Source organism: Ovis aries, chromosome 1 (genome assembly GCF_016772045.2).
Source record: "Ovis aries strain OAR_USU_Benz2616 breed Rambouillet chromosome 1, ARS-UI_Ramb_v3.0, whole genome shotgun sequence".
NCBI classification, from domain to species: Eukaryota; Metazoa; Chordata; class Mammalia; order Artiodactyla; family Bovidae; genus Ovis; species Ovis aries.
The window spans coordinates 66,090,303-66,111,008 of NC_056054.1; the positions used below are offsets into that span (position 1 = coordinate 66,090,303).

The window sequence follows — 20,706 nt, forward strand, 5'->3', positions numbered from 1 at the left end:
TTCATTTTGTTGTTTCCTTTGCTGCACAGAAGTGGTTTCACCTCACTAGTGATGTGAACATTTCACCCTAATGATGTTCTTACTGTAAAATGAAGGAGTTATAGTAGGTCATTCATTTTTAACCTTCCTTTCAAAATCTCCAACACATAACAAATCAGAGCAGAAATAGGCTGGGGGCCCAGGTCATCACACAGTAGAGGCCTGTCTTCCATCAAAGCCTCTTGATGTCCATGCTACTGGAAGACCCTTAATGAAATGCCTTTTAGAGTTGTCATTCAACATCCACCATCTCCAATATGATGGCAGACTTAAAAGTCATAGAGCTAAACTGTGGTGTAAGAGCCCAAATCCAAGTCCCTATTTTGTACTGAAGAACAAACTTCTGCTCACATTGACAAATTAGGAGTGAGAGGAGCTGTTCAAATACCAGATATTTGTTGGGCCACAGCAATGCAGCAGGATGTTGAAAGTTCTGAGTCCTCTTCTGATATTTCATCATTAAAGAAACTGATTTCTACATGTTAATCTTGTATCCCACTTCAGTATCCTAAGTAAACCATAATGGTAGAGTATTTTTAAAATGTATATATGTGTATAACTGAATTGCTGTGGCTATACAGCAGATTTACACATTGTAAATCTTCAGTTTTTTTAAAAAAAGAGGAATGATGACCTAAAAAAACACCCCAAACCAAATAATGGCTGTACCAACCATAGGTTGTTGCAGGTCAGAAAGACTATGAGGTTATGGTACTCTGCAGAAGAAAAGTTTTATGGTCACTTTTTCCCTTCTCCTCTTTCCCCAAGTATGAGCTTGAGCCTCCCAGAATGGCAGCTAAATGTCCCCTCAGCCAGAGAAATGCCAGTAAGGATTACGAAGTTTGTGTTTTTGAGAGACGTTGGTGCCCCGATAGCCTGGAGATCAGCTGAATGGCAGATTCACAGTGACACCTTAAGATCTTGAGATCCTGATGAATGAAGTATGTATATGTCATATCTGAGAGGAGGAGAGCGAGGTGTTTAGGGGGCCAGGGAATCTCTCAGTAGCTCCACAATTGGCAGATGAGATTAAAACTCCAGCAACAGGAAAAGTCAGGGCCACTGACAATTGGAAATATTGGCATGGGGCACAGAGGCCTCTTGGCTGGATTAGGACCAGATGGGTAACAAGCTGACCCCTCCCAGCTGTTCATCTTGATAATTAAAGTAAATCTTGCACCTGTGATACAAAATTAGCTCAGAAACCAAAGACAACCCTGGGTAAAGTACATTTGTTGCTCTGAACACAAAGGCTTACTATCAAGAGGCATTTAGTTTAAGCAGCATTTCAATTAGTCATATAAAAGAACAGTTTCTAGCTATTAACTCTTTGTCACCTGGGCTGATTTAAAAATAATTCAAACCTGACTTCAAAACTCAACTTTCCCCAGAGCCAGATAAAAATACTACATTGAATAATTCTGTTCATTTATAAACCGAAGTCTATTTGAAAGCTACAACTAAAATCAGTCCTGAAGCAGCATCCTACGAAATAAACTTCAACTTTATGGTTTAATATAAAAGAGCACTGGATTGAGAGACCACTAGACCCGAGTTAGTCCTCTAAGCAAACTTAAACACAGCTTTTGTTTTCTCTGTGCTTCTCTCAATTACAAAATAGAGAGATTAGATGGGAGTAAACTCAGATTCCATGAAATTCATAATCAAGTCCTTGAATGAGATTAATAGCACAGACTGCCAATTATTGGGGCTTTCAGTTAAACCTTTAAATACCCAAAGGGAAGGGACCACAGTAAACAAGTTTTCAACTGTTCCAAGACACTGGCATGCACTTTACTTTCATTGTTCACAGAAATGGCTTGCACAGCTCACTAATATTCCTAAGTTGCTGAAATGTAGGCCCCCGAACAAACAGTGGCTTCAGCTTCTACAGCTCTCAATGAGGTGGGGAGCTTTTGCCACCTCGAGGTTAGGGCTCCTAAGTGCTGTTCTCTAAAAATGCAAATACAACTCCTGCCTACAGGTTACTCTTTAAAATCAGTTTCATTGATCCATGTTTTTAAAATATATTTTTTAAAAAGACCAAGTTATTGACATAGCTGAGTAGCAGGAGCTAGATCCTTTTTCTTTTTGCTTACGTACATTTTTTCTAGTTATCTAATGGCATCCGGGGAGAAGGCAATGGCAACCCACTCCAGTACTCTTGCCTGGAAAATCCCATGAGTGGAGGAGTCCGGTGGGCTGCAGTCCATGGGGTCGCGATCAGTTGGACACAACTGAGCGACTTCACTTTCACACACTGGAGAAGGAAAGGGCAACCCACTCCCAATGTTTTTGCCTGGAGAACCCCAGGGATGGGGGAGCCTGGTGGGCTGCCATCTATGGGGTCACACAGAATCGGACACGACTGAAGTGACTTAGCAGCAGCAGCAGCAATGGCATCCGGTCCCATCAGTTTAGTTCAGTTGCTCAGTCATGTCCGACTCTTTTGCGACCAACTCCCGGAGTTCACTCAGACTCATGTCCATCGAGTCAGTGATGCCATCCAGCCAATGAGTCAACTCTTTGCATGAGGTGGCCAAAGTATTGGAGTTTCAGCTTTGGCATCATTCCTTCCAAAGAAATCCCAGGCTTGATCTCCTTCAGAATGGACTGGTTGGATCTCCTTGCAGTCCAAGGGACTCTCAAGAGTCTTCTCCAACACCACAGTTCACAAGCATCAGTTCTTCGGCACTCAGCCTTCTTCACAGTCCAACTCTCACATCCATACATGACTACTGGAAAAACCATAGATTTGACCAGACGGACCTTAGTTGGCAAAGTAATGTCTCTGCTTTTGAATATGCTATCTAGGTTGGTCATAACTTTTCTTCCAAGGAGGAAGCATCTTTTAATTTCATGGCTGCAGTTACTTCATGGCAAATAGATGGGGAAACAGTGGATGACTTTATTTTTGGGGGCTCCAAAATCACTACAGATGGTGATTGTAGCCATGAAATTAAAAGGTGCTTACTCCTTGGAAGGGAAGTTATGACCAACCTAGATAGCATATTCAAAAGCAGAGACATTGCTGTGCCAACAAAGGTCCGTCTAGTCAAAGCTATGGTATTTCCAGTGGTCATGTATGGATGTGAGAGGTGGACTATAAAGCAAGCTGAGAGCCGAAGAATTGATGCTTTTGAACTGTGGTGTTGGAGAAGACTCCTGAGAGTCCCTTGGACTGCCAGAAGATCCACCTAGCCCATCCTAAAGGAGACCAGTCCTAGGTGTTCATTGGAAGGACTGATGCTGAGGCTTAAACTCCAATACTTTGGCCACCTCATGTGAAGAGTTGACTCATTGGAAAAGACTCTGATGCTGGGAGGGATTGGGGGCAGGAGGAGAAGGGGACGACAGAGGATGAGATGGCTGGATGGCATCACCGACGATGGACAGGAGTTTGGGTAAACTCCAGGAGTTGGTGATGGACAGGGAGGCCTGGCGTGCTGCAGTCCATGGGGTTGCAAAGTTGGACATGACTGAGTGACTGAATACTTTTTTTATCCAAGAAAATAAAAAGACTAAACAAGTCATATTACTATACCCAAACTGCAGCTTTATTAAAAAAATAAATAAATAAAACAAACGGCTAGAAAGAAATTAAATACCAAAATGCCGGTGACTATTTCCAGGTGGCTCATGGGTGTTTTCATTATGCATTTTCCAAATTTCTGTAATGCACATGCACTAACCTTTGATAATTGCAAAAATAACTGTTAAAAAGATATACTTATCTGGTTGCAGCACGTCATTACTGAACAGTAGTTTTGTGGTCAGTCACCAGAAATTGTGGAGCATTAGAGGAGGGAGGCTACTGCTCTCAATCTACACTTGGAAAGATGGAGATGTGTGGTGCTGGGGACCAAATGTGATGCTCAGAAAGGGGGAGTAACCTAGGACTTCTTTCCTTCCTAGGTCCCACTCTGGGTGAGACAGGCTCTACATGCCTGGAGTCTACATTTCATCACTATCCTTGCAATCCTTCATTTGGGTTATAGTGTTCTTGTGTTGACTTGTCTAGTATTTTCCCACAGCTGTAAGCAGTGCTATGTCAATGTCCTACATTTTGTGCAAGGGAGAAATATCACTTGTCTTCGTCATCTGACACCTTTCCCCTACCACGGTCCACAGAAATGACAGAGGAGGTCTGATCTAATAGGGAAAGTTCTTCCTGGACCAGGGCTGGAATTTGCCCACCAAGGCCACAACAGGAGACTGCCTTTTAAATCTAGTTAGTACTGAGAAGTGAAGTGTTAGTCACTCAGTCGTGTCTGACTCTTTGTGACCCCATGGACTGGAGCCCACCAGGTTCCTCTGCCCATGAGTGGATAGCCATTGCCTTCTCCAGGGGATCTTCCCTACCCAGGGATTGAACCCTGGTCTGCTGCACTGCAGGCAGATTCTTCACTGAGCCACCAGGGAAGCCCAAACTAGTGTTAACCTCTTTACAAATGTGTTAAGAACCATGAGACCTATTTTGAAGCAGTACAGTTTACAGAGATGTTTAGCATGGATTCAAGGCCCCAGTACCAACTACCTAACTAGCAAAAGGGCAAAATGTTGTTGGTCTTCACTTACACTGCCTAGCAGTCAGTTCAGTTGCTCAGTCGTGACAAGAAACCTTAGTGTTCATCAAAGAGTGATATGCAAAACATCTTCACATCACAACCACCGAGGGGGAGGGTGCTTGATGAGTATCCAAAATGTAAAAATAACAAAGAAGTATCGATATGCAGATTCTATAAACTAAAATGTAAACATCTGAAAACAAATCTGTCTCTACTACTAATTATTTACTAGCATCATATTCCGCTCAATTAGCTCACTGAGAAAAAACACATACTTACACATTCTTACATTTCTAAAGCCAGTGCCTTTCAAGGCCCTGTTTAATCACTTCTTGCTTATTAATACACAACTATTAAAAAATCACACACATACCCTCTTTCAAACTGCAAACTAAATATGTTCAATAGTGGTTCCTCAAAAGCCTGTATATTTCCAGAACTTTATTAAAATAAGAAAAGTAAATATATATGAAAACAGTAATGGAAAACAAGGACCTCTATCAGCTTTATTAGCTGCAATATGCATTATATGTAATTATATATATAAATTTAAAAATTACATGTAATATAACAAAAACTTTAGTTTTGAAAAATGTTTTATTCAAGAATTTCAAATATTTTCCAAAATACAGTTTCCTAGATTGCTACAAAAGAAAGCAAATTTAATATGAAATTTAAATCATTAAATATGTTTCACTAGTATATACATATAGAATGCCAAGCAATTTATATTTAGCCCTGGAATGCGTACCATGTCTTTCATTTTTCCTTATTAAAGGCTCAATCCAGCACTTGGGATATAGGCTATGTACAACAGGCAAAGTTCAGTGTTCACAGGAATTTCACATTAGCTTCCTCAACTTACAGCTGTGGTAGTTTGTCCACAGGGGTGTCAAATTTGAAGTCTGTAGGAAACAGATCTGGGGCCCGAGGATAGATTAGTCTGTACGACTGCCTGATTGTAACATCAGCAACACCAGCAATATCTCCAATCTCTACAAGACAAAAATCAAAGTATTAAGTATAACTTCCGTCCTAACTCCCTTCTACCTGCATTCTAATTTTGGGACCTGGTGGTATAAAATGTCTAAGTGAAAATGAAAACAAAACTATTTTTAACAGTTAGAAAGTAGCGCTATAGTAACAATAATGGTCTCAATATCTATTATCTTGAAGGATTGTTGAATTAACATTAAAAAGTTTACTATATGTAAAACATCTGAACAGTTCGGGGCATAGCAGAATGTGTGATAACTATTATACTGCTTACTGTATTTAGAATGGACTTCTTCACAATAAATTTTTTTGAGGATCACAGAAGTAATCCACGAATACATTCTTGTAAAGAAATTCACTTTATTATTTCTGTGTTTTAAAGTTCCCCTACATCTCCCCTAGCAAACCTCTATTAAGAGGTTCTTATAAGGTTAAAACCAAGTGGGATCACACTATAAATATTTTTCTCAAAACTCTTTTTTCTATTTAACACATCTGAGATCAAATAGCTATATATTACAGCATGATATAGATGGTTTTCACTATTATAAACACATACTGGAGCATATATACTGAGCTCATTTGAGTTATTTCTATACTCAAGAATCCAAGGATCTGCATTTACCATTTAAACTCAAGTATGACTTTTTTCTTTTTCTAAATGAAGTCCCAAAGGACTGCCACATGACAATTATTTGGTTAGTTATACTTAATCAAAATAGATTTTTTAAACACACCCTTTAATACAACCTCATTTTATCTTTTCAGAGTTTTATCCAGTTCGATATCAGTGAAATTTTATGGCTTCAAAGTGTGGATGCAGCCATCAGTAAATAATTTTAAATTTCCTTACCTTATGTTACATTCTATTTTTCTGGACATAAATACCAATGAATATAAACTGTATGTATATCAACTAGCTGCTGGGCAGGGAAAGAAAGGACCTTATATTTCAAGAAAACCCGTCACGTGAAACACAAACAGAAAGTGTCAAGATGATTAGAATAAACTTTACAACTATTAATAGGAATGAAGGTAAGGACAATCTGCCCAGCCACAGCTTCTCAATTTTCCAAGAAGACTCAAAATTTTCTTGAAAAGTTCAAGTGGAGCCCAAAGGGAATGGATAATGGCACATTTAAATACCTAATGGCTGGCTGCTTCTGTCTAATCATCTTCATATAATTTACTACTTTTATCAACATAGGAGCATACAGCCTAAGCTGAGGTAAAGGCTATTCTGAATAGGGCATTCAGTTATGCAGCAAGTAATTTCACTTCCTCACTTTTAAATTTCTGACTGCTCCTTTCTCTTTATAAAACTTTTTGCGGATCACAGAAGTAATTAATTAGTGAATGCTGTGTGTTGTGCTGGAGGAGAAAATGGCAACCCACTCCACTATTTTCTCCCTTGAAAAATCCCATGGACAGAGGAGCCTGCTGGGCTACAGTCCAAAGGGTCGCAAAGAGTCAGACACAACTGAGTGACTGGGCAGAGCACAGCACACAGCTTCTCTTTCTTTATAAATCTTTTTGAGGATCACAGAATTAACAAATACATGCTTATAAAGAAATTCACTTAATATTTGTCTGAAAGTTCTACAACAGTAAATTTAAAAATAGCTGAAGGCTGAACAGTATTTTCATGAAGAAACTGTGAACAGCATACAAAAGAAGAAAGGGAATAGATTTCACAGAAAGGTAAAACTTGATGCTCAGCACACATTTATAGTGTGCCTATCTGTAGGGTTCATGCCAGCTCCAGAGAAACAAAGCATGGCTGCCTCCTATCAAGACTTAAAAGGTAAGTTTTGAGGTGGGGAAAAACAAGACTATTCCAAATAGCCAGAAATATTTAGGGGATACAAATAAAAACAACTTCTAAAAATGAAAAAAAAAAAATGCATGAACTAAAATTACTTAATTCAAATGAACAAAAAAGTTAAGTACACGGGGTTATGCCCGCAAAATATTTTTATTTATGAGCCACTTAAAAGCAAAATATTGTATTTTCTTAAGTTTTGATGCTAAGGAACTACCTCTTAAACACAGGCTCTGGATATTTACTGTCACACCTCAGAGAACTGCAGGTTCAGTTCCAGACCCCTAAAATAAAGCCAATATTGCAATAAAGCCAAACAGATGAATTTTTTGGTTTCCTAGTACATAATAAAAAATTATGTTTACACTGTAGTTTAAGCGTGCAAAATAATTTTGTCTAAAAAAAGAACGCACATACCCTAATTAAAAAAAAACTTTTATTACTAAAAAACAAAAATGTTAACCATCATCTAACAAACAGAATTGCCATAAATCTTCCATCAGTTAAAAAAAAAATGCAGTGTCTGTGAGGTACAACAGAATGAGGTATGGCTGTACCTGCTTCATAACTTAAAATGGACATACAATCACATACTACAGCCTTCACAATTTTACCAATACTCTTCCTGATAAAGAATCCTACCTTTTTGGGTCCTTTTCTCAGCTGATGCCTGTGAGGCCATGTAAATAGCAGCTGCTGCCACAGATATCGGGCTCCTTCCAGGAACCAAATCCAGTTCCACAGCTTTACGGGCTATATGAGTCGCTGCCATCTGTACTTGCTTAGGAAGACAAAGGTTGGAACAAAACCTGGACATGAAGTCCCCAGTTGTAATCAAATCCACACTGGTTTCTAAAGCTTTCAGAATAAGTTTAAAACATCGACCAATTTCTTTCTTAGAAATTCGTGATACAGCGCATATTTCTAAAAGACAAAAAAAGTTTAAATAAATAAATCCACCTAGGCCATGTAGTTCACCTTATAAATCTATCATTTTTTATTACAAAAGTAATATACTGCAAAATTCTATCCTGCCTTGAAGATCAATCTAATTCTCTCAGTGATACTTCTCACAAAACTAATTTAAAATTTCTCAATTAATTTAAATGTTTACAACACCTTTAAAAAAGAAAAAGCTAAATGTAGGTCTTACTATTTCAAAATATTAACTTCTCTGAAGTTTCAATTCACGCAAGTTTCTTCAATCAATCAAAAATTTCTTTGATATGTATTAATCTGTTATAAGGGGTATATCAGGAAAATGAAAGAAAATATTCAAACTAAAGAATGCCTCTCAAGTTACACAATGTCATACATACACGCAATCCCTGCAATTACAGACAACAGCAAAATGTGATCAACTATTTGACCCTGTTCTAAAATTTCAACTAACACTAAGAATAAATTTAACAGAAGTCTTAGTTTTAGCTGCAAGAACCACTGCCTCTTCAGTGTGACACAAGAAAACAACATATAAAATATTCCTGGATGAATGAAGGGTAATTATAGTCAAGCTAAAATGTCCAAGTATCACAGCAACATTGAATAAGCTGTAATGTTTTCATGCATAAACTGAAAACTACATGAAAAATATTAGTTCTATCAAAGCCTTCAACCTAGCTAAAAATGAAAACTGTCTAACTCAAGAGAAAAAATTTCGTGATTCTAAGGCTTAACTCTCTCACCTGTAGAGACCTGTGCCGGGAGCAGAAACTTTGCTGTATATCCAGTGCACACACTTGCAACCAAGGATTCTGAGGCCAGGCCTCAAAGCCCACAAAATACAGTCAGAAGACCTTACTAACAGGGCTTACATGGACTAACATGACTTTACATGGGAAAACAGCCTGAAAAGAACATGATCAATATGATCACAGAATTTTTGTCAAGGAACAAAATAAGGTGCTGTTTACAAAGATACTTACATGGATTACTGTATGTAACCAGGAAGCTTAATTTACTAAGCATCCAAGCTGCTGACTTTGGCCTGTCACTTTAATATGAAATAGATTAACATTTCTATCTAAACAATTAAAAACTTACCTTTAAATGTTCTAGGAACCCCTTCCTGTCTGCAGGCAATATAAAGACAAGCAGAAGCTATGGCATCATTGGCTCTCCCCTTCAGGCTCTTCTGTTCATACACTTGCTTGAATAGGTTATTTGTTCGATCCTTCAAAGCAGAGAAAAGTGAAAGTCGCTCAGTCGTGTCTGACTCTCTTTGTGACCCCATGGACTATACAATCCATGGAATTTTCCAGGCCAGAATACTGGGGTGGGTAGCCTTTCCCTTATCCAGCAGATCTTCCCAACCCAGGGATCGAACCCAGGTCTCCTGCCTTGCAGGTGGATTCTTTACCAGCTGAGCCATGAGGGAAGTCCTCATAGCAGAGAAACTAGGTTTAATTAATTCTAGGCCATTTAATTAACCATAATAGCAAACTTTCATGTGTTCACTAAAATTATGCTAAGTCAAAGCCAGCACAGTTTACAGAATATAGACAAGAACTTACAACTATATTTCGAGGGAGGTTGATTCTGTCTGCCATGGTAGTGATTTCTTTAAATGCATTCATCATTGCCCGATCAGAACTACTCATGGTTCTCCTATTCTGGTACTTAGAATTACCAAATTCATCAAAACTTGCAGCTCCTGTACCCTATAAAACAAAGTTTCATAACTTATGCAAAAAAACTCTGAAAACCTGAATGAACAATTATTCTAAGAAAACAACTTGCACAATCTGACTCCATATTGCCCAAGAAATCTACCCCGAGCAACCTCTATTCCTCAAGAGAAAAAATACCAGGTTAAGGTGGTTTTAAAGAGTTTTTCTAGCAAATACTTTAAATGAAAACTATTATTACAGAATAACATAAACCATGAAATTTCACAGACCTAGGAGAAAAAATCACGATTATCTCCAAAAGGTGCTTAAAAAAGGTAAGCAAACAAACCTCCCAAGTCCAGACTCAGCACACTGATTAATGGAGAAACATTAGCAGCATTACCACTAAAAGTCAGAAGACAAAAATGCCTCCTGTCACTACCATTTTCTAACACTGTACTGAAAAAACTAGCCAATATGACATGATTATAACTATAAAATGTAACTGTATAACAACTGTATTAGTATAATTATATTAAAATTTAGCAGGAAAGAGATATCAAGTACAAATCTGAGACCAAACTGATAAACTATCTTCAGATAATATCTCTGTATATACCTAGAATTATTCAAGAAAATCACTCAAACTGTAATGAATTCATCAGAGTGGCAAGGTCAAAATTAACAAACAGAAATCAATAGCCTACATACGTGTAATCAATCAGAACATGCAAGAAAAACCTGCAATTACAACAGCAACAAAAAAGACAAAATATCTAGATTAACTTAGAAAGAAAACTTTAAAACACCCACTGAAGGACAGATATGACCTAAGGAAATGCATACTATATTTCTGGATGAGATTTTTCATTAAGAAGTCAGTTTTCCCTGAGCCAATTTGAAAATAAATCTAATCCAACAGTGAAAATAATTACCAAGTTTTTTTTTTTTAAATAAACAAAGTTATTCTAACATTAAATGGAAAAGACCACTGAAGAAAATGCTGAAAAGGTTATAAAAGACGACTGCTGGTGCTGCTGCTAAGTCGCTTCAGTCGTGTCCAACTCTGTGCGACCCCACAGACGGCAGCCCACCAGGCTCCCCCGTCCCTGGGATTCTCCAGGCAAGAATACTGGAGTGGATTGCCATTTCCTTCTCCAATGCATGAAAGTGAAAAGTGAAAGTAAATTCGCTCAGTTGTGTCCGACTCCCAGCGACCCCATGGACTGCAGCCTACCAGGGTCCTCCATCCATGGGATTTTCCAGGCAAGAGTACTGGAGTGGGGTGCCATTGCCTTCTCCATAAAAGACGACTAATGCTCCCAAATATTAGAATAGCGTAGTGTGTCCTTAGACAACTAGACCAGGTTAGAGAAAGGATAAAAAGTCCAGAAATATTCCCAAATACATACAGAAATTTAACATATGACAAATGTAGCATCTTAAAAAATTTCTTTGCCACAAATGCATAAATAATTGTCAAAGGAATCAAAAGAACCTAGTAGCAGTGGTTACCTGTTTCTGACACGGAAAAGGGACTGTGGTAGAAACAGAGTTTAGGGGTCAAGAGTGAGGAAAACTACTGTTCTTTTTATATATCTTTGAATCATGTATTTCCTACTGGAAAAAAGTAAACATTAAAAAAAGTAACAGTATTAAATTAGTTGTAATCTTAAAATTTGAAAACATTCTTAGTATATATTTTTCCAGCCTGTAAAGCTACGTGCAGAAACTACCTACTTTTAAATACTCATTGTTAACTTTTTAACTTAGCCCACATCATGTTTTTCAAACTTAGTATGTAATTTATAGGCATGAAAAAATGACCTGCTTTTGCATAATTTCTTAAAAATAGACTATGCAGTAGTATAAATTAAGTCCTAAAATAGCATATGCTTCCTGGATGAGTTCTTTGAAATAATGCCACTATTACTTCCAATTCAGAGAGCAGAGCAACAACCAGCCAGGCTACCAGGAAGATTACGCTACTGCTTCTATGTAACAGCAGCAGGTGCCATTGACTGAACACATTATATACACTACATGTGTATAGATACTTTATACATATTTCCATGTAACCCTCAGAATGTCTCGGAGGTTGCAGTATTCTCACTTTACTGATGAGAAAAGTAAAGCTTAGGAGAGTCATAAATTCACCATTATTAGCAAATAGTCTATGATACAGTCATCCAATTTATCTTAGTGGTCTTGAGGGAAAAGAGAAAAGATTACTAGGAACATTTTAATATGAACTCAAAGAGCCTACAATACTCAATTTTTTTGTGCAAAATTGCTTCATTACAACAAGGGCCTAAGATATAGAGTCTGTAACTTCAGTGTATTAGTCTCCCATTTAAGACAGAAGAAATAAACAAGGCAACCGTCAGTACCACTAGTCTTAGTGGCTGATCTTAGTCTCAGATAGAGATTCCTCCCTGGAACAGTGACTGATAATTTTGAGAAGTTTCCAATCTCCAGGTCTTTGGTCAGTCTGCACCTGGCATTTCCTGCCAAATGGATTTATTACCTTGCCAATCATAGTAGACAAATCTCCATCACTCAGAAGAGGATTCTGAGAATCTCCAACTCGAGATGGATCTTTTGTTGCTTTATCATTGCTGAAAGTTCTCCACTCAGATCCTACATCGATAACTCGGTCACCTAAGAATATAAATGGAAATCTGAATTGTCTCGTCAAGATAGGATTTATTTAACACAGCCTAGTGCCCAACTTATTTCTTTTATTCCCAGAAAATCTCAACACAAACATCAGGCTTCAGCTTAAGTATCTTGTCTTCAGACTTTTATCTTAAAGTATTCCTATTGTGACAGTTCTATAATAACCCTCTTTAAACATTATGCTATGATTAGCTGTATTTTAACTCCTGGAATAAAGAAGTAGACAAAATAAAGACAAAAATAAAGTTAATCAAGTGAGAAAAAGATAAAGTAACAATGAAGAATCAAGATTTGAAAAAAAAAGAATAAAGATTTGAACAAAACGTGCAACAGGCACAGAAATAAAAACCAGAAAACACTGTTCATGATGTTATTAATATACAGTTTAAAGAAATTACAAAGTTTTCATGGGCAATGCTCTGCAAAGAACTAAGCCTAAGGGGATACTTTAGTAACTATTTGAAAATATTGAAAATATTTGGGGGTCAAATAATTCATACAGAATAAACTTAAGCCTAGAATCAGTAAGCAAAAAGGTAGGTAAACTTTTATTTTTACACAAAGAAGCAGTGGCTAAAAACGCCAGGCCAAGAAACCAGACAGGTAGATTTGGTGTAGATTACTGCTTTGAGGGGAATGCTCAACAGCTGGTAATACCTCTACCACAGACAAGCGTTAACAAGAACACCTGCATTTGCCAGTCACTGTGCCCTTTGTAAATGTTATTTTTCAATCCTTAAAGCTTTATAAAAATAGGTATCACTTTTATTGCCACATTAAAAATAAAATTAATTTGCCTAACATCACACAACTAGAACTGAAATGAGAATGGGATTCCAGAATCTGTTCTATACTGCATTTATAAAACATTAGCTTTTCACCAATGTGATAAAATTAAAAGCAGGAACCAGGCCATTTTCATCTGTGCCTATATATAGCAAACAGAAAGGAATGGAAGAAATAAGTTATCTCAGTAGTTAAAAAAAAGTTGATATTGACAGTCAATTAATATAATGGTTAACAGTATGGACTCTATCAGTTGCTGTTTAGCCTTGGACAAACTTCCTCATTTCTACAGTAGTGCAATGATTCAGCTTTAAATTTCCCCAATTACCTTATTTTAAATAAATTAATACAGTTTCAATCCATATGAAGTGCTTAAAAACCAGTTCAAAGTAAGTTGCTTGATATTAGCTATTTAATGCTATAAAAATAAGATGACATTCTGACAGTTTGTTATTAATTCTGAATAAGAAGAGCACCAGTTGTAAAACATTAACCTCCATACTAGACAAGTATCAGAGTGCTCTGCTGCAGTATTTGGTATGTAGGACAGCAAAGGAGGTGGGGAGAGAACAGAGGAACTCAATGCAGACTACTGAACTTTTTATATATGGTAAACTAAAATGCTTATTGGAGAAGGCAATGGCACCCCACTCCAGTACTCTTGCCTGGAAAATCCCATGGACGGAGGAGCCTGGTAGGCTGCAGTCCATGGGGTCACTAAGAGTTATTAAACAGAGTAGAGTGATCTGACCTTAGGGTTTTAGTTTAGAAAACAAGTAAATACATAACAGAATCATTCCTGATGATTTGGGGCAGACTTTTTCTTCTTTTGAATACTCAAATCACTTAGGAATAACCAGATCTCACTTGGACTACCACATGTCCATGTCATAAGACAAGTGCGATAGAGATAGGAACACCACTTGCCACACCTTAGGCAGTGAAAATGGCCAAGGAAAGCAGAAGCTAAATCAGGTAAGGCAACTTCTGTGGATCAGAGATTCAGCAGGCGGCCCAAAATAAGGAGAAAAAGTTACATTAATGGGATGGTCAAGATGCATTTCTCTGTTTCCTCCTAATAAGGGCAAACATCACTAAACATGAGAAGCAATTCTAATTATGTAAATTAATAATGAGTTTTAAAACTTACCTGACATTAATGTAAAATCTGTAACTGTGCAGAGTTTTACTACAATACTAAGCAAGGCCCATGTCTCAGAGAGACTACTCTAAAGAGACTGATTTTTGTTCCTTTTACAGAAGAGTAGCTGCTTACAAGAAACAGTTATATAAGCAAATTAAAATTACCTGTATTCCCAACACCCAAAGATAGCCACTGTCAATACTTTGGCATATATTTTCTCTTCCATTCACCTGTATACATACTTTTTTTGTGAGATTAAAATTATAGTGTCTATTTCATTACAAGCTCTTTTCACTAAATTTCTAATCAAAACACCAAAACAAAACTTTTAGACATAGTTTAGCCCTTTCAATAGTATCCACTCCTCAAAGTGTTGCCAGTCTCCATTCTTCATATTTTCAACGGAAGAAAAGTGAATCTAACTTTACTAATCAGTAAAATAAAACCACACAACAAAAACTACTGCAGCCTTCAAATCTAGATTTACTTAAAAATTTAAGTAAAAAAAATCAAATGCTATCATTAACTTTCAACACTTTAATTAACACAATGGATGTATGAAGAGACTACTTTCCTTATCTTTACTAGCATCTTTTCAGTCTCTCTGGAACACTAAAGATACAGTACTAGTTTGCTAGTAGTATGCTTCACTTCATAGCATTTTCCTTTTGACCAGAAATTAACTTACCATGAGTTTCTTTTGTGGTTGCTTTTACTGCCTCAAAAAAGTTGGATTAGGAGAGGAAAAAAAAAAGTTGGCCTAGGATAGTATAAATAGAAAGCCCAGAACTGGGTAGTGATGTAATTTTTCCACATACGTGGGGATGGTCTACATGACTCATTCAACAATCTGTGGTTTGTGCTCAGAGTCATTCCCTCTTTTTATACTTTACTGCTCAAAACATAGCATTTATAGAAAATAAAATTTCCAAAATAACTCAAATAGCACATCATGAAGCTACAACTAGACCATCAGATTATCTGCATGAGTAATAAGAAATACAGCAGATCATTCAGAAAAAAAGTCAGAACACATAAAAGATCTTCTTGAAGCACATCTAAATGCGGTCGCACTTTTTAACGTTGCTCTGGAAGGAAACTGCATTAGAGTCTTTTCAGGGAGTAGTGTACAAGGCAGCCGTACTGTTTAGGTATAGTCAACCTCTGACAAGCAGAAGCCCGATAATTAGCACATAAGTGCATAACATACGACCTCACATAGCCTTTTACTGTTCTACAAACAGAGAAACAAGCCAACTTTTAAGTTCCTTTTTAAACCACACCCTGATTGTTATAAAATCAACAACAGATAAAAAGTCTATATATAAAATTTAACAGCAAAATCATAGCACTACTACAATATATATAATAGCACTATTCCTCCCTCCATCTATATTATGTGATCTCTTAACACTCTGATAAGTTCCCATCCAAAAAGGTAGAGATTCAATATGTATACACACATGCACAGTTCTCAATCCACATTATCAGAAAGGTGTCTAGAGAGTATTAACTAAGACATTTTACTATATTCTAAAGCAGTGAGTTTCATCTCTCTTTTTTCAGGAAGAAATTGAGAGTAACTGCCAAAATCATTCACACTAGTTTAAAACTGTTCAACTACTTTGGCACACACCTACCCTATGATTTGTGCACCACAACGACTGAGCCTCTGCTCCAGAACCCAGGAGCTGCAGCGACTGAGCTCACACGCCGCAGCAACAGAAGCCCAAGCACCCTAGAGCTCGTGCTCCAACGAGAAGCATGCGCACTGCACCTAGAGAGCAGCCCCTGCTCTCCACAACCAGAGAAGGCCCAGGCAACACCGAAGACCCAGCACAGCCGAAAATAAACAAACAGTTTAAAAGTCTCACTTTCTAACTAGAAATTGCTATTGTATTTCATATGCCTATATTCGGCCACTTTTAATAGACTTAATTTTTTAAAAATGATCTAAATAATCCAGATATAGAGTCCCATCAATGGCAAGGAACTTGTTCCCTTTCCAATGCTTAACTCCCATTTATATTTTGTATCTAAAGCACTTGTCAGAACCTTCAAAACAATGCCTTTGATTTAAAACAAAAAATGTCCCCGATACTTCAACATTATGCATGAAAGTGACAGGTGAACAGAAAGTCTTCTGTTAAAGCATCAAGCATTACTGTACTCAGCGTATCTTAAATGAGGAAAAAGTGTTGTGTTTATTAAATGTCTATCATCTCAGTAGACTACAGTATTTATTACATATTATCTTCTTACATAGGACATTGTAGGCCATTATTCTTCTAGTATTTATGTGTTAAGATAAACTAAATTATTTGGAGATAATAAACAGATTCAGAAGTTAGGTGGCTTAAAACAAAGATTTCTTTCTTATTCACATTACCTGTGTATAGAAGGGGACAGGACTGCTTTCTATGCAGTCCTTACTCAGAATGATGGAATTCCTACCTCTTGAGACAAGCCAGTGATCATGGCTGGGGAATGAATTATGACTGACTTAATCTTTTCCAATAGTAACATTTCTACTCACAGGCCACTAGCCACGGCCAAAGCCAGCCATGGGATGTTTAAATTCAGAATGAGCGGAGAAATAAAACTGTACCATGTGGCCCAAGAGAAGAACCAGAAGTATCAGTGAGTGGTCATTGGTACTAAGTAAATAAAATTGGCAAATAAATTTGACAATCAGCAAATAAAACTCAAGCTCTGTATTTTTGTGGATTTATGTATAAATTAATTTTTAAAAGATTGTTCTATGACTTCTTTGTGTGTCACAAGACAAACAGGAATGAGAGTTAACTTCACTGTATCACAGCATTTGTCACAGAGAACTAGTCCATCAGTAAAATTGTAGGTCCCTTCAAGGTAACATTTTTACTGGTCAGCTGAGTACAAATTTCTGTTAATAAAACTTTTTAAATGTTAAAAGGATACATTCCCCAGTGGTGCACAGGAGTCTTGATTTTGCAACCCTAAGGTCTTTTGTGAGCAAGGTAAAGTTTTCTTGTACCTTTAATACTTTATCATATTCACCTGGATCTTCAAATAGTACCATAATGGCTACCTTGTCTTTACCACCTTCCAAAATTCACTCTCTATATTCTTAGGTTTGTTTTCTGTTTTACTGATTCAATTTTCTAGAACGTTAAATCAGCTTATTGCTATCTAAAACAATTTTACTGTGTTTGTCTCCTTGTGCTATCTTCTTTCTGACCCTTTTTAATAGAGACATTAAAGGAGCTTTAATTTCACTGATCACAAAAAAAGCAGTTATTTTCTATAATTTTTTATTGGTAAACTGTATCAGGAGAGGGCTTCCCTGGTAGCTCAGCTGGTAAAGAATCTGCCTGCAATGCAGGAGACCCTGGTTTGATTCTTGGTTCAAGAAGATGCCCTGGAGAAAGTAACTGGCTACCCACTCCAGTATTCTGGCCTGGAGAATTCCACGGACTATACAGTCCATTGGGCTGTAGAGTCAGACATGACTGAGCAACTATCACTATTACCAGGAGAAGAATTTTCTGTTAAGTCCACAGGACTGCTGTTCCTCCACTGTAGCTTGTATTCATAAGCCTCAGGTTGATTTTTATGCTTATTTATCCTATAATGAATTATCAATCAAAGTCCACTGGAAAACCTTCCAATCCACCACCTCAAGTATTCTCAGCCTCTCTGGATACTCAAAAATCCCTGGTAGACAGAAAAGAACCCAAACAAAACTAAGCTTCTGGTATGATTCAAAAAATGTATCAATATTAGAAAAGATACAGGTAGACTTGTAATTAAAGCAAAAACAATAAAAAGTAACAAAAAATAAATAAATAAATAACTTCAACAAGATAGAACTTTCTCAGGTTACCAGTCCATGAGTTATAATAGTTTCGGGTTGGTGTGACTCCCTGTCTTTTTGAGAAGGCATCTTCATCATGATTTGCACTCTGCAGCGTATGATGACTATTGGTAGTTCCCTCCATCATATTGTTCTAGCCAATGGGAAGCAGAAAAAGGGAAAGCAGATCCCTTAGGGCTGGTTCTAGAGTTGCACCAATCTTTTCTACTTTACAATGCATCTTAGAATTCAATCACATGGCCACAGCTAACTACAAGGGAAGATGGGAAATACAGGCTAGCTGAGCAGCCACAGGACCAGTTAAAATTCAGGGATTCTTATTATTAAAGAAAGAAGTGGGGCTTCCCTGGAGGTTCAGTGGTAAGGAATCCACCTGCCAACGCAGGAAACAAGGGTTCGATCCCTGGTTTGGGAAGATCCCACATGTTGTGGAGCAATTAAGCCTGAGTGTCACAACTACTGAGCCTGTGCTCTAGAGCTCATGAGCTGCAATTACTGAGCTTGGAAGATGTAACCACTGAAGCTTTGCATGCCCTAGAGCTCGTGCTCCGCAACAAGAGAAGTCACTGCAATGAGAAGCCCACGCAACACAAGTAAAGTAGCCACCACCAACCACAACCAGAGAAAAATCTGTGCAACAACGAAGGCCCAGCACAGCCAAAAATAAATAAACAAAATTACAAAGAAAAAAACAACATAGCAATAATACAGTGATCTTAAAAAAAAAAAACGAAAAGAGTTCAGTAATAGCTACTGGGAAACAACCAGCAGTTTCTGCTACATGGAGTAATGGGATCAAGAGAAAGAAAGTATATCCCCTAGAAACAAGGTACTTGGCCTGACAGTCTAAAGGAAACAGTTCAGTTCAGTCGCTCAGTCGTGTCCGACTCTTTGTGACCCCATGAATTGCAGCATGCCAGGCCTCCCTGTCCATCACCAACTGCCAGAGTTCACTCAAACTCACATCCATTGAGTCGGTGATGCCATCCAGCCATCTCATCTTTTGTCGTCCCCTTTTCCTCCTGCCCCCAATCCCTCCCAGCATCAGTCTTTTCCAATGACTCAACTCTTCGCATGAGGTGGCCAAAGTATTGGAGTTTCAGCTTTAGCATCAGTCCTTCCAAAGAACACCCAGGACTGATCTCCTTTAGAATGGACTGGTTGGCTCTCCTTGCAGTACACAGGGACAAATTAAACATTTAACCTTTGTACCAGGCAAGCTACTAAAGCTACAACCAGTGGTATTTTGTAATACAACATCAAAATCATAATGGCTTAAGATAGGAATTTTAATAGAGGGGAAAACTGCAACATACCAAAAGCAGCCAGGAAGCTAATACTGGAGAGATAAGTCTGACTTTCTAGCCTGACCTAGACTCAGGATATTTTTGTTTTCTGTTTTCTATTGTAAATTAACAAAAGAATTTTTTAAAATGGGATATTGAGAGGAACTGCCCCAAATTTCAAATCTTTCTGCCATCTTTCTGGAAAAGGATTTAAGTTATTTTGGAGTACCACCCACCTCTATTAGAGAATTAAGAATTAAGAGTCTTAGAATAGTATTTCCCAAGCTATTGGTTTTCATAAATTAGATTTCTCTAAAACCATTTAATTTAAAACAACAAAAGTTTTAAAAAGTGCTGGTAAGTCAAAAGCTTCAATAATCAAAATATATTATTATTCAGGACTTCCCAGGTGGTGCAGTGGTAAAGAATCCACCTGCCAAGGAGACACAGATTCAATCCCTGGGTTGGGAAAGATTCACTGCAAGAGGAAATGGCAACCCACTGCAGTATTCTTGCTTGGGAAATCTCATGGTCAGAGGAGCCTGGTGGGCATAGCCCACAGAGTCTGTAGAGTCGAACATGACTGAAGCAACTTAGCACACACTGGGCTTTTACTAAGTTTCAGGCACTAAATGCTTTACATATGACATCCAGAACCTTCCCTAATATTTGAGAGACCTGAGGCAAAATTATAAGCGAAGATCAACAGGGTCGCAAAGAGTCAGATACGAAACTATTTAGGACTAAACAACAAACAATGATTATTATTTAAAATGGATAAGTCCAAAGCATTGAATTTTTTAATTAGGTGCCTGGAAAACTGTTTAAGCCATCACATTGTATTTTTTAAATCTAATGCTGAAAATGAAATGCATCATTAGCTTCCACACCTTCCTCAGTCATCTAACCTTTCTCACGTTT

The 20,706-nt window shown here is 37.5% G+C and overlaps 1 protein-coding gene across 1 annotated transcript in view; it reads right to left on the minus strand.

Moving 5' to 3' along the window:
- Positions 1–3,574: 3,574 nt before the first annotated feature.
- Positions 3,575–20,706, minus strand: part of GTF2B (general transcription factor IIB) — a 32,985-nt gene continuing 15,853 nt past the window's right edge. The window contains exons 3-7 of the mRNA XM_004002169.5: positions 12,562–12,695; positions 9,939–10,085; positions 9,469–9,598; positions 8,068–8,349; positions 3,575–5,602 (exon numbers count right to left, since the gene is read on the minus strand). Of these exons, the coding sequence (XP_004002218.1) occupies positions 5,469–5,602; positions 8,068–8,349; positions 9,469–9,598; positions 9,939–10,085; positions 12,562–12,695 (827 nt within the window). The 3' untranslated portion in view covers positions 3,575–5,468. The remainder of the gene's footprint in view (positions 5,603–8,067; positions 8,350–9,468; positions 9,599–9,938; positions 10,086–12,561; positions 12,696–20,706) is intronic.